The sequence below is a fragment of the Salmo salar genome, chromosome ssa10 (assembly GCF_905237065.1).
Source record: "Salmo salar chromosome ssa10, Ssal_v3.1, whole genome shotgun sequence".
Lineage (NCBI taxonomy): Eukaryota > Metazoa > Chordata > Actinopteri > Salmoniformes > Salmonidae > Salmo > Salmo salar.
In genome coordinates this window covers 13,541,025-13,556,126 of record NC_059451.1, presented here as the reverse complement: position 1 = coordinate 13,556,126, position 15,102 = coordinate 13,541,025, and the positions used below count along the sequence as shown (strand labels likewise).

The window sequence follows — 15,102 nt, the reverse complement described above, 5'->3', positions numbered from 1 at the left end:
CTTCAAAAAGTTTTCACACCCCTTGACTTTTTCCACATTTTGTGATAGACTGAATTAAAAATGGATTAAAATAAGATTTTGTGTCACTGGCCTACACACAATACCCTATAATGTCAAAGTGGAATTAATGTTTTCAGAAATGTTAACAAATTGTATTCAAAATGAAAAGCTGAAATGTCTTGAGTCAGTAAGTATTCAACAACCCCTTTGTTATGGAAAGCCTAAGATTCAGGAGTAAAAATGTGCTTAACAAGTCACATAAGTTATCGACTCACTCGGTGTGCACTAAGTGTTTAACATTATTTTTTAATGTCATCTCTGTACCCCACATATACAATTATCCGTAAGGTCCCTCAATCAAGCAGTGAATTTCAAACAAAGATTCTATGGGATTATAATGACAGTTTGTGAGTTTTAATTATTGTGGTCGCACATTGAGATTCGCCGTTGCAAGTACGATTTGCAAATGTGTAATTTATTTTGCATGTTTGTATAATGATGTGTGAAAGATTTAACAATGGTCGATAACTTATAACTTGACATTTGAACACATTCAATAAGATTTGCAAGCATAATTTATTTTCAGAATTATTACAAGTCCATTTCCAACTATGAATATACTGCTGTGAATCAAAAATACTCTTGCAGACGAGGAGAGGGCCTAGAACCGAGCCCTGGGGGGACACCAGTAGTGAGAGTATGTGGTGCAGACACAGATCCTCTCTACATCATCTGCTAGGAGTGGCCTGCCAGGTGGGATGCAATCCAAGAGTGTGCAGATCCTGAGACGCCCAGCCCTGAGAGGGTGGAGAGGAGGATCTTCTGGTTCACTGTGTTGAAGGCAGCGGATAGATCTAGAAGGATGAGAATAGAGGAGAGCGAGTCAGCTTTGGCAGTGCGGAGAGCCTCTGTGTCACAAAGAAGAGCAATTTCATTTGAGTAACCTGTCTTGAAGCTTGAGTGGTTAGGGTCAAGAAGATTGCTCTGAGGGAGATGAGAATGTTGATCAGAGACAGCACGCTCAAGTGTTTTGGAAAGAAAAGAAAGAAGGGATACAGGTCTATAGTTTTGGACGTCAGATGAGTCAAGTGTTGGTTTCTAAAGGAGGAGAGCAACTCAGGACATTTTGAAATCAGAGGGAATGTGATGACTTGATGAGGGAAGTGAGGAATGGGAGAAGGTCTCCAGAGATGGTCTGGAAGAGGGGATGGGGTCGAGCGGGCAGGTTTTCGGGCAGCCAGACCTCACTAGTCACAGAATTTAATCTGGGAAGAAAGAGGTCAAGGTGTCTGGTAGTTCTGTGTGAGTGAGACCAGTGGACTCAATAGGCTGAGTGAATGAGTAGCGGATGTTGTCAACCTTTTTTTCAAAGTGGTTGACAAAGTCGTCCGCAGAGAGGGAGGGGTGGAGAATTAAGGTGGGAGAAGGTAGAAAATAGTTTAAAGGATAGGGTTAGAGACAGAAGCTTGAAATTTAGTGGTAGAAAGTGGCTTTGGCAGCGGATACAGAGGAAGAGAAGGTAGAGAGGAGGGAGTGAAAGGATGATTGGTCCTCCGGAAGTTTAGTTTTCCTTTCCATTTTCTTTCAGCTGCCCACAGCCCTGTTCTGTAAGCTCGCAATGATTCACTCCGCCACGGAGCAGGAGAGGAGAGGAGGGCAGGGCAGAGCCTGCTGGGAGGAAAGAGGACAGTGCTAGTCATAGGATGCGGAAAGGGAAAAGAGTGGTCGAAGAGGCAGAATCAGGAGGGAGAAGGATTTAGCAGAAGGGAGAGAGTGAGTGAAAATTGCGATGGCACATGACCATCTGGGTAGGGGCCTAGTGGTTAGGGTTGGAGGAAAGGGAGACATAAAAGGAAACAAATTAGTGATCAGATCTGTAATAATTCTTAACTGAAATGATGCTTGCAAGTCTTATTGAATGTATTCAAAATTAAAGATGCAACAAATCTTTCACTCATCGTGATAAGTTTGCGAAATTAAAATACATATTTGGGAATCCTACGTGCAACCACTAATCTCAATGTGCGACCACGAAACTCAAAATACAAACTCGTGTAGTTCTGTCATCTTTATAATCCCATAAAATTCAAAGACCAGGAAGCTTTTCCAATGCCTCACAAAGAAGGGCACCTATTGGTTAAAAAAAGCAGACATTGAATATCCCTTTTGAGCATGGTGAAGTTATTAATTACACTTTGGATGGTGTATCAATACACCCAGTCACTACAAAGGTACAGACTACCTTCCTAGCTCAGTTGCAGGAGAGTAAGGGAACCGCTCAGGGAGTTCACCATGAGGCCAATGGTGACTTTAAAACAGTTACGGAGTTTAATGGCTGTGATAGGAGAAAACTGAGGATCGATCAACAACATTGTAGTTACTCCACAATACATGTACTAACCTAAATGACAGAGTGAAAAGGAAGTCTGTACAGAATAAAAAATATTCCAAAACATGTATCCTGTTTGCAATAAGGCACTAAAGTAAAACTGCCCCCAAAAAATGTGGCAAAGAAATGAACTTTATGACCTGAATATAAGGCATTATGTTTGGGGGAAAATCTGACACATGATTCTGACATGTATTGACTCAGTGGCGTGAATACTTATGTACATTTGCCAACATTTCTAAGAACATGTTTTCACTTTGTCATTATGAGGCATTGTCTAGATGGGTGAGTTCAATACATTTTGAATTCAGGCTGTAACACAACATAATGTGGAATAAGTCAAGGGGTATAAATACTTTCTGAAGGCACTATATGACCAGAGCTTGGTTGAACACTTTTTTTATTTATCAGAGACAGATTTACTTGGACTGCCGAATAAAAGAAACAAAATAATGGGGATGTTAATTCCTTTACAGGTCGGTCCATGACTGTATTGATATTAAGTTGTATTTCTCTCTCTCTCATTTCACTCTCTGTAGTTGGTTCCCTTCAGTCTCCCCAGGCTGAGCTATGCCATACATGAGCTGGTTATCAGGGGAATCGCAGGCGATGGATGCGCTACCCTGCTCAGCAACCTGTGAGTCAGTCAAATCACCCTGGATTGTGTTCAGTTGGACACACCATAGAAAAACATTTTGAAATGCGAAGCGAAAATTAGTATTTCTTATTGGAGTCAATGTAGTCCCTCCCTGTTTCAGTCTGTTTTCATCCATTTAGTTCCTAATGAACACAACCCTGGTAATCCCATTGAGTTAAACCAGAACATCCCTGGGAGAGAAATGAACTATCCAGTATTCACACTAAAATTATTAAAAAAGTAACTTTGTTGTTTGGTGTTATTATAGGAAAGGAGGGCCTGTCGACCCGTCTCTGCGGGTTCAAATTATTCCGTACGGTCTACCTTACACTGTGAAGAAAATTCTCTCCATTCTGATCAAGCCCATAGTGAGTGCTCTCCAAGTCCGCAGCATACAGAGAGGGAGGTTCAAACTGTATCTGGGGAGCTTTGTGATGTATATCAGACTGCTAATGTTATATTTGGCTGATACTTCTATGTTTGTCAATGGTCTTATTTTTTCCCTTCAGTTTCCTCGGTTTGGTGCCTCTATGGAAAGCCTGTGTGGAGCTAGGTGAGAAGAACCTATGTCTATTCTTCCTATTGGATTCATATAATCATCAATAATTATAATACCTAACATCTGATTTGGACCATAATTCTTAATAACAGCGAGTAAGACTTGACAAATCCCCCAAAATTGTCAAAAGCCACCCAGAGACCCCCCACACCCAATGCCAATCACACCCCAGGGAAACATTTACATAGGATGAAGACGCAATAGTCCAAGCCGCAGCTCCATACTACTTGTCAAACATAGATAACTGATTCTGTATATTGGTTGTTGGGGTGGTAGGCATGAGGTTTGGGGGGCTTCCGTGGGTGGCTTTTGATCATTTGTGTCTCCTTTCAGGAAACTAGGCGTATGTCAAAGGTCACTACTTCACAGGAGTGGCATTTGAACGTAAACATTTTTTTTAATCAAAATTAGTTTTTGGGAGAAATGTCTTCTGGAACATGTGAACTTTCATGTGCCTTAATAACAAACGTGTATTCCATCTGTAAATATGAATAAAATTGTTAAATTACGAGCCTAGTAGGTTTAGTCACTGAAAAAGGCAGTAACCTTCCTTCTAGACATGATTGGCTGAGATAATGGATGGGCTGGACATGCCCGGAGATGAGTTTGAATTGGTCTGCTGTTGGTCAATTTCTTCAACAGATGATCTGGTCTATGTAATTATCAAACTTACATATATTGGTAGTAGAAAGGGGACACACTCTTTGTTTTAAGTATTAAAATTCTCCTTTAGTAATACAATTGTAGGCGGAAGTTGGTACAGAGTACAGTATATGATAGCTCTCCCCAGGTTCTGCGAGGTGTCTAAGACATCCTGCAGCTTATATAGGTATAGGTTCATAACAAGGTGACATTTCACAACAGATAAGTCTAAGCATCTTCTGCCAGGTGGCGGTTCCATCAGGCCTGCGGTGGCCTTGTGTTCTCAGAAAACCAGTCGTATTCTCAGAACCTCAGACGGTCACGGTGGGACCCAGACAGGAGGAGTATGAGCCTAGGCGGTTTCCACCTTCTGATAGTGTCTGCGGGGCATATCACTCAAAACAGGTGTTAACACACATACAGAGGTCTCCTGAGAGGAGACCTTAGTTTATCATCACATAAATGATTAACCCTTTACAAGGTATGAGGCCTTGGTTTAACCCCTTCACTGCCATGTAGAATGCTTTTGTCTATAACGTGAGCTGTTCAGTATGTGTTTGCAGTCCTTTCTACCACACCGTTTTAGAAAGATATAACGTTAGCCATCAAGAACTACAAAAGTTTTGTTACTTTTCTCAACATTGATGCCATGAATTTAGTAGGCTTTATCGAAGATCAGTTGGAAAAAGCTACTTTCTGCACACGCCATGGTCAGTGTGAACGAGTGACTTGCCACAACGCTGGCCAAACACAATGTAGCTACAAATAAAACGTTAAATGGTTCCAGTCTGCCGTGAAGCGTTCATCCATGTATACGGGTAAGAGTCGAGCAACGTTTTTCAGATATGTTTCTAATTTTGTCAATCATTTTTTTATTGCAATGAATTAATTTATTTTTTGTGTAAATCACCAATTGGCAACCCATCCCTGAAGGGATTAATTGACACATGCAAACATTACAATGATTCAGTGATAATTCTTCTTCCGGTGTTCTCTGCAGTGCGCTTTGCATAAAGGGTGAAAAAATTAAATGTAAAAATCAATACATAATAGTAAATACGGTTATCCAAACAATAATTATATCCTTAGAGCAAGTTAAAGCGTACTGTTAACTAGCAAACATTAGCTTCTGGCTCGCTAGCTAATGTTACGTGCATGATCTGTGTAGTAATATTATTCGAATCAGAAAACCATTTGCATTGCTAGTTATAGCCTAATGTTCGCTAGCTAACATTGAACCTAGCTTGTTAGCTTTAGCTACCTGCAGATTCATACTATAGCTATGACAAATCAAATTTTATTGGTCACATACACATGGTTAGCAGATGTTAATACGAGTTTAGTGAAATGCTTGTGCTTCTAGTTCCGACAATGCAGTAATATCTAACAAATTCACAACAACTACCTTATACACACAAATGTAAGTGATGAATATGTACATATAAATATATGGATGAGCGATGTCCGTGCGACATAGGCAAGATGCAGTACATGGTAAAGAGCAGTATATACAGTTGAAGTCAGAAGTTTACATACACTTAGGTTGGAGTCATTAAAACCCGTTTTTAAACCACTCCACAAATTTCTTGTTAACAAACTATAGTTTTGGCAAGTCTACTGTGTGCATGACACAAGTAATTTTTCCAACAAATGTTTACAGACAGATTATTTTGCAATTCCATTGGGTCAGAAGTTTACATTACACTAAGTTGACTGTGCCTTTAAACAGCTTGGAAAATTCAAGAAAATTATGTAATGGCTTTAAAAGCTTCTGATAGGCTAATTTGAGTCAATTGGAGGTGTACCTATGGATGTATTTCAAGGCCTACCTTAAAATTCAGTGCCTCTTTGCTTGACATCATGGGAAAATCAAAAGATCTCAGCCAAGACCTCAGAATTTTTTTTTTTTTAGACCTCCACAAGTCTGGTTCATCCTTGGGAGCAATTTCCAAACGCCTGAAGGTACCTCGTTCATCTGTACAAACAATTGTATGATTAATGAACATGCACCTGTGGAACGGTCGTTAAAACCTCTTGCATCTAGCGGAACGCCTCACCAATATCCAATGGTAGAGCGTGGCGCGAAATACATAAACCTTAAATGCTATAACTTCAATTTCTCAAACATATGACTATTTTACACCATTTGAAAGATAAGACTCTCGTTAATCCAACCACATTGTCCGATTTCAAAAAGGCTTTACAGCGAAAGCAAAACATTAGATTATGTCAGAGTACCCAGCCAAAAATAATCACACAGCCATTTTCAAAGCAAGCATATATGTCACAAAAACCCAAACCACAGCTAAATGCAGCACTAACCTTTCATCTTCATCAGATGACACTCCTAGGACATTATGTTATACAATACATGCATGTTTTGTTCAATCAAGTTCATATTTAAATCAAAAAACAGCTTTTTACATTAGCATGTGATGTTCAGAACTAGCATTCCCACCGAAAACTTCCGGTGAATTTACTAAATTACTCATCATTAATTTATGCATTTTGTCAACGTTTTTTTAAGAATTATAGATACAGAACTCCTTTATGCAATTGCTATGTCAGATTTTAAAATAGCTTTCCGGCGAAAGCACATTTTGCAATATTCTGAGTACATAGCTCAGCCATCACAGGCTAACTATTCAGACACCCGCCAACTTCAGGGCTCACTAAACTCAGAATTACTATTAGAAAAATTGGATTACCTTTGCTGTTCTTTGTCAGAATGCACTCCCAGGACTTCTTCTTCAACAACAAATGTTTTTGTTCCAAATAATCCATAGTTATATCCAAATACCTCTGTTTTGTTTGTGCGTTCAGGTCACTATCCAAAGGGTAACGCGCAAGCGCATTTCGTGACAAAAAAATTCAAAATGTTCCATTACCGTGCTTAGAAGCATGTCAAACGCTGTTTAAAATAATTTTTTATGCTATATTTCTCGTAAAATAGCGATAATATTCCAACCGGGCAGTGTTGTATTCATTCAAAGAGGGAAAGGGAAAAAATGGCGGTCTCGTGACTGCATCTCCAGTGTCTCTGTCACCAGGCAGTCCACTGACAAACTGTGCTGCTGTTATCTGCCCAGAGACAGGAGACGAGTTAATCCAGTTTCTGAAGGCTTTAGAGAGCCAAAGGAAGCTTTAGAAAGTGTCACGTAACAGCACAGATACTGTAATTTCGATAGAGATGCAACAGAAGGACTACAAATTGTCAGACAGGCCACTTCCTGCTTGGAATCTTCTCAGGTTTTTCCCTGCCATATGAGTTCTGTTATACTCACAGACACCATTCAAACCGTTTTAGAAACTTTAGAGTGTTTTCTATCCAAATCTACTAATAATATGCATATTCTCATTTCTGGTCAAGAGTAGTAACCAGTTTAGTAGTAACCAGTCGGGTATGTTTTTTTTTATCCGGCCGTGAAAATACTGCCCCCTATCCCAGACAGGTTAAGACACTAACAGCTTAGACGGTAGGCAATTAAGGTCACAGTTATGAAAACTTAAGACACTAAAGAGGTCTTTCTACTGACTATGAAAAACACCAAAGGAAAGATGCCCAGGGTCCCTGCTCATCTGCGTGAACGTGCCTTTGGCATGCTGCAAGGAGGCATGAGGACTGCAGATGTGGCCAGGGCAATAAATTACAATGTCCGTACTGTGAGACGGATAAGACGGCGCTACAGGGAGACAGAATGGACAGCTGATCATCCTCACAGTGACAGACCACGTGTAACACCTGCACAGGATCGGTACATCCGAACATCACACCTGCGGGACAGGTACAGGATGGCAACAACAACTGCCTGAGTTACACCAGGAACGCACCATCCCTCCATCAGTGCTCAGACTGTCCGCAATAGGCTGAGAGAGGCTGGACTGAGGACTTGTAGGCCTGTTGTAAGGCAGGTCCTCACCAGACATCACCGGCAACAACGTTTCCTATGGGCACAAATCCACCATTGCTGGATCAGACAGGACTGGCAAAAAGTGCTCTCCTCTGACGAGTCGCGGTTTTGTCTTCACATTTACATTTTAGTTATTTAGCAGACGCTCTTATCCAGAGCAACTTACAGTAGTGAATACATACATTTCATTTCATGCCTTTTTTTTTTTTTTTTTTGGTACTGGCCCCCTGTGGGAATCGAACCCACAACCCTGGCGTTGCAAACACCATGCTGGCGTTGCAAACACCATGCTCTACCAACTGAGCCACAGGGAGACATTCGTGGTCGGATTCGTGTTTATCGTCGAAGGAATGAGCGTTGCACCGAGGCCTGTACTCTGGAGCGGGATCGATGTGGAGGGTCCGTCATGGTCTGCGGCAGTGGGCCACAGCATCATCGGACTGAGCTTGTTGTTATTGCAGGCAATCTCAACGCTGTGCGTTACAGGGAAGACATCCTCCTCCCTCATGTGGTACCCTTCCTGCAGGCTTATCCTGACATGACCCTCCAGCATGACAATGCCACCACGCACAGAATGAGCAGTATGGCTTATTTCCTGCAAGACAGCCTGGATCTCAATCCCATTGAGCAAGACTGGGACCTGTTGGATTGGAGGGTGAGGGCTAGGGCCAATTCCCCCCCCCCCCGAAATGTCCAGGAACCTGCAGGTGCCTTGGTGGAAGAGTGGGGTAACATCTCACAGCAAGAACTGGCAAATCTGGTGCAGTCTATAAGAAGGAGATTCACTGCAGTACTTAATGCAGCTGGATACTGACTGTTACTTTTGATTTTGATGCCCCCTTTGTTCACGGACACATTTTTCCATTTCTGTTAGTCACATGGCTGTGGAACTTGTTTAGTTTATGTCTCAGTTGTTGAATCTTATGTTCATACGAATATTTACAAATGTTAAGTTTGCTGAAAATAAACGCAGTTGACAGTGAGGACATTTCTTTTTTTTGCTGAGTTTAGGATATGTAAACATTATTAAAGTGGTGTTATTTAAAGTGACTAATGATAGGCATAGGCAAGATGCAGTATATACCGTTCTATACCATCTACGTTTTGAGATGATTAATGTAGGATATGTAAACGTTATTTAAGGTGACTAGTGACTACCTTTTTATTAAGTCAATTTATTAAAGTGACCAGAGATTTGAGTGTATGTTGACATTAGCCTCTGTTAGTGATGGCTGTTTAACAGTCTGATGGCCTTGCGATAGAAGCTGTTTTTCAGTCTTTCCGTCCCAGCTTTGATGCACCTGTACAGACCTCGCCTTCTGGATGATAGCGGGGTAAACAGGCAGTGGCTCGGGTGCTTGTTGTCCTTTGATCTTCCTGTGACATTGGGTGCTGTAGGTGTCCTGGAGGGCAGGTAGTTTGCCCCCGGTGATGCGTTGTGCAGACCGCACTACCCTCTGGAGAGCCTTGCTGTTGAGGGCGGTGCAGTTGCCGTACCAGGCGGTGATACAGTCCGACAGGATGCCTTCGATTGTGCATCTGTAAAAGTTTGTGCTTTCGGTGACAAGTTAAATTTCTTCAGCCTCCTGAGGTTGAAGAGGCGCTGTTGCTCCCTTTGCTGTTTCCTGAAGTCTACGATCATCTCCTTTTGTTTTGTTGATGTTGAGTGAGAGGTTATTTTCCTGACACCACTCTCCGACGGCCCTCACCTCCTCCCTGTAGGCCTTCTCGTCATCGTTGGCAATCAAGCCTACCACTGTAGTGTCGTCTGCAAACCTGATGATTGAGTTGGAAGTGTGCATGGCCACGCAGTCATAGGTGAACAGGGAGTACAGGAGACGGCTGAAAACGCACCCTTGGGGTGCCCCAGTGTTGAGGATCAGCGGGGTGGAGATGTTGTTTCCTACTTTCACCACCTGGGGACGGCCCGTCAAAGTCCAGGACCCAGTTGCGGTTCGAGACCCAGGGTATCGAGCTTAATGACGAGTTTGGAGGGTACTATGGTATTAAATGCTGAGCTGTAGTCAATGAACAGCATTCTTGCATAGGTATTCCTCTTGTCCAGATGGGATAGGGCAGTGTGCATTGTGATGGTGATTGCATTGTCAGTGGACCTATTGGGGCGGTAAGCAAATTGGAGTGGGTCTAGGGTATCTGGTAGGGTGGAGGTGATATGCTCCTTGACTAGTGTCTCTCAAAGCACGTCTTGATGACAGAAGTGAATGCAATGGGGTGATAGTCATTTAGTTCAGTTACCTTAGCTTTCTTGGAAACAGGAACAATGGTGGACATCTTGAAGCATGTGGGGACAACAGACTGGGATAGGGATTGATTGAATATGTCCATAAACACACCAGCGCGTGCTCTGAGGACGCGGTTAGGGTTGCCGTCTGTGCTGGCAGCCTTGCGAGGGTTAGCACGTTTAAATGTTTTACTCACGTTGGCCACAGAGCAGAGCCCACAGGCATTGGTACTGGGCCGTGTCAGTGGCACTGTATTGTCCTCAAAGCGAGCAATGAAGTTGTTTAATTTGTCTTGGAGCAAGACATCAATGTCTGCGACGGGTCTGGTTTTCTTTTTGTACTCCTTGATTGACTGTAGACCCTGCCACATACGTCTCGTGTTTGAGCAGTTGAATTGCGACACTACTTTGTCTCTTTACTGATGCTTTGCTTGTTTGATTGCCTTGCGGAGGGAATAGCTGCACTGTTTGTATTCTGTCATGTTTCCAGTTGCCTTGCCATGGTTAAAAGCGGTGGTTCGTGCTTTCAGTTTTGTGTCAATGCAGCCATCGATCCACGGTTTCTGGTTAGGAAATGTTTTAATTGTCACAGTGGGTACGACATCTCCGATGCACTTGCTAAAAAAACTTGCTCACCGAGTCAGCGTATACATCAATGTTGTTGTCTGAGGCTATCTGGAACATATCCCAGTTCATGTGATTGAAGCAATCCTGAATCGTGGAATCCGATTGGTCAGACCAGCGTTGGACAGACCTGTGCACGGGCGTTTCCTGTTTTAGTTTCTGTCTATAGCCTGGGAGCAACAAAATGGAGTCATGGTCAGATTTGCGAGAGGCAGGGCGGTGGAGGGCTTTGTATGCATCGCGCAAGTTAGAGTAGCAATGATCCAAAAATGCTAGCAGCCTGTGTTGCGCATTTGATATGCTGATAGAATTTAGGAAGTCTCGTTCTCAGGTTAACTTTGTTAAAATACCCGGCTACAATAAATGCAGCCTCAGGATGTATGGTTTACATAGAGTCAAGTGAAGTTCTTTCAGGGCCAACGAGGTATCTGCTTGGGGTATATACACGGCTGTGACTATAATCAAAGCGAATTCTCTTGGAAGATAATGCGGTCAGCATTTGATTGTAAGGAATTCTATGTCAGGTGAACAAAAGGACTTAAGTTCCTGTATGTTGTTGTGATTACACCATGAGTCGTTAATCATAAGGCACACACCCCCGCCCTTCTTACTGGAGAGATGTCTGTTTCTGTCGGCGCGATGCATGAAGAAACCAGTTGGCTACTGTCTCTGACAACATATCCCGAGTGAGCCATGTTTCTGTGAAACAGAGAATGTTACACTCTCTGTCTCTCTGGAAGGCAACTCGTGCCCTAATTTCGTCCACCTTGTTGTCTAGAGATTGGACATTGGCGAGTAATATGCTCGGGAGCGGTGGATGGTGTGCTCGATTTCTGAGTCTGACCAGTAGGCCGCTCTGTCTGCCTCTCCTGTGGCGACCGTGTTGTTTTGTGTCGGCCTCTGGGATAAGATCCCATGTCCAGGGTGGAGGTCCAAACAAAGGATACGCTTCGGGAAAGTTGTATTCCTGGTCATAATGTTGGTAAGTTGTCGTCGCTTTTATATACAATAGTTCTTCCCGGCTGTATGTAATAACACTTGAGATTTCCTGGGCTAACAATGTAAGAAATAATGCATCAAAAAAACAAATAACTGCATAGTTTCCTAAGGACTTGAAGCGAGGCGGCCATCTTTGCATTGGTAGTAGTATGAGTTCGGGCTATCCCGGTACATTGTTTAGCTTGCTAGCTACATGTCTGAACAAAAGACTCTACTTCGGACAGATTATTACATGACCCATCAAATTAGCCAGGTCTGTCTGGGGGTGATTATGGCCATGTATAGTATTTCATGAACATGTGTACATGTCTGGACAATAGTGACCCATCCATTAACTAAATGTGGCTGGGGGGGGGTGTTATAGCATTTCCTTCACATGACCCATCAATTTAGACAAGCGTGTCTGGTAAGCGTCATCAAATAATCAAATATTTATTGTTTCTGGACACTTCTGTTGATATTGCTACTATGCAAGTAACCACTTCACTGTATCGTTTACACCTTCTGTATCCTGTGCATGTGACAAATAAACTTAGATTTGATATAGCGTTTGTTTACCACATGGCCTCACGTGAATCCTTAAAGAGATGGGTGGGGCTAAGGCTTAAGAGGGTGTGAACGATGCTGAAGAGGTGTAGACAAAGAAGAGCTCTCTAGTAGGTGTACCAAAACATTAAATTGACATTATCTCAAAAGTGGGGTTACAAGTTTATCAACTTTCAAAGCAGAATTACTTTCCCATTGTTCCTCAACTGCAGTATATGATATATGATTTTCTAGCTCTGAGTCTCTACTTTTTTCCAATGTAAAAAAACACAATTTAAAATGTGGCTACATAAGACCGAATCGAGGCGGTCAGTCACATTTCATTGAATTCCCCATTTCTTAGTCAATGGTAGTATATGTTTGGTTCCAATTGGATGTTGGGTACTATATTTATTGAATATTATGTGAATCCTAAAACTTAAACTGGCCAATTTTTGGGTGCAATCAAATAGCAACTAAATTTCAACAAAATTAAGTTGCAGGAATGCTAATCTTATCTGTTTTTAACTCCAGAAATGATTTCATAACTATCTGAGATGGTGGGTGTCATGGCTTGCTGAAATGACATGGAATGACTCTTTATTATATTTCGATGCCATGGTATGAAATGCAGAATCTTAATGACTCCATCACTTCCTTTTTCACCAGCTCTGTGCAAGACCTGTGGAGACAGCATGCGGATGTGGAGGTACTAGACATGTTGAAGTTGTGCCATCTCTAAGAGTTTCCTGATGGTCTGAGAGGAGGCACAAATCGTATCCTGTACATGTATTATTTAAATGTCTTCATTAATCTGGTCTCTTGTTGTAATACAGAAAAACAGAATGGCATGGATTATTGTTTGTCAGTCATTGGCAATGTTATATTGTTCAACTAGGCTGTTGGCCTAAGCTTGCAGCATGATAATCAATTTGACAAAAACCTCCGAGAGAATGTTGTGTGGAAATCAGTGCTCTGAAGAAAATATACAGTAGTTCTGTCTGTGTTCCAAGGACTACATGCATGAGGTGATGGCAGAGTGGAGAAGGTGTGAGCTGGACGTGCTGCTCTGTCCCATGATGGGTCCCGCCTACAACCATAACTACCCTGGAAAACTCACCAGTACCCATCTCCTCTCTCTGATCTCTTATCAAATGGAATATAGATTTAACTAGCTCTCTTATTATTATTTTTTACAAAGCTTGTTGTTTTTTTTGCAGTCATGACCATTTTTAAAAAAATGTAGAATCACCAGTTGGAATTGTTATGAATTCACCTGCTTTATTGAACTATGGGTGGATGGATTATTGACTCAGACCCCCCGCCCCAACCCTTCTCTCTTTTCAGGTGCGCTGTCCTACACCATTATTTACAATCTCCTTAACTTCCCTGCTGGGGTGGTCCCTGTCTCCACGGTAACAGCAGAGGACGAGGAGGAACTCAGGCACTACAAGGGCAACTATGGGGACCTCTTGGACAAGCTCTACAGAAAGGTACAGTCAAAGTCACAAACACACTCTTCCTCTTAAAATATTTACAGGATATTTAGCTATTTCCAAACGCATTTCCTTCTTACCACCATCCTGACTGAGGTGGCCATTTTGTCCATGCCAGATGTCACAACCTGTAGCCTAACCGGTGAATCTTAGCCTGTAGTTCCATTGTAACCAGTAGATGGAAGCAGAGGCCTGTCCTGGTTACTGGGTTGGAGTTCAGGCCACTGGGCCTGTATTCAAAAAGCATCTCAGAGTAGTAGTGCTGATCTAGGATCAGCACCCCCCCATCCATATCATTGTGTATATATTATTTTCTAAAGAGGAAAACTGATCCTATACCAGCACTCCTATTGAGATTATTTCTGAATACGGTCCCTAGTCAACATGCGTTTGGTTGGGACTGACCGTTTGTGTGTTTACAGGCGGTGACTGGTGGAGAGGGGCTGCCGGTGGCTGTACAGTGTGTGGCCCTGCCCTGGCAGGACGAACTCTGTCTGCACTTCATGAGAGAGGTGGAGAGGCTGTTCAGAGAGAAGAAGAAATGAGAGAGAGAGATGGATGTACTAAGAGGTGGAGAGAGGGATAAGTTCAGTCTATGGACAGAAAGAATGGTAAAAAGGACCTGTTCAATCAAGCAGTTAAAATAATCAATATAAGGAAAAGTCACTGGGTTGCTGAAGTAGTAAAAGGAATATATAACATTATTCTTATGCTGTAAGGTAACTTGAATAGGGCCACCTGGCCCAAATAATCGTAAATGTCCTCAGAAAGCAGGTTGGAGGAAGGACTGATCCAAGTGCACAGAGAAACACGAATGGTTGTTCCTTGGCTGCTAACAGTTCACCTGACCTCAAATAGGGATACAAATACATACATATTTTCTTACACACTCAAGAAAATTGGAAAATTCTGTTTACATCAGTCGATTAAAAAAAAAAAAAAAACGCACCAATGAAATGACTTGGTATTTTTTAAATTATAGTGAAATTATGCACTTATTATTATATAGGAAAATGTATCTAAATATACAGTATGTCTGTGATTTTCATGTCTCAAATTAAAAAACGTTGTTAATATA

The 15,102-nt window shown here is 42.1% G+C and overlaps 1 protein-coding gene across 2 annotated transcripts in view; it reads left to right on the top strand.

Annotated features, from left to right (window-relative positions):
* Positions 1-15,102, top strand: part of LOC100286622 (fatty-acid amide hydrolase 1) — a 32,098-nt gene extending 16,996 nt beyond the window's left edge. For both annotated transcript variants that reach the window (XM_045687355.1, XM_045687354.1), the window contains 7 exons: positions 2,929-3,026; positions 3,295-3,394; positions 3,536-3,579; positions 13,198-13,237; positions 13,542-13,650; positions 13,876-14,021; positions 14,447-15,102. In XM_045687355.1, the coding sequence (XP_045543311.1) occupies positions 2,929-3,026; positions 3,295-3,394; positions 3,536-3,579; positions 13,198-13,237; positions 13,542-13,650; positions 13,876-14,021; positions 14,447-14,569 (660 nt within the window). In that variant the 3' untranslated portion in view covers positions 14,570-15,102. The remainder of the gene's footprint in view (positions 1-2,928; positions 3,027-3,294; positions 3,395-3,535; positions 3,580-13,197; positions 13,238-13,541; positions 13,651-13,875; positions 14,022-14,446) is intronic.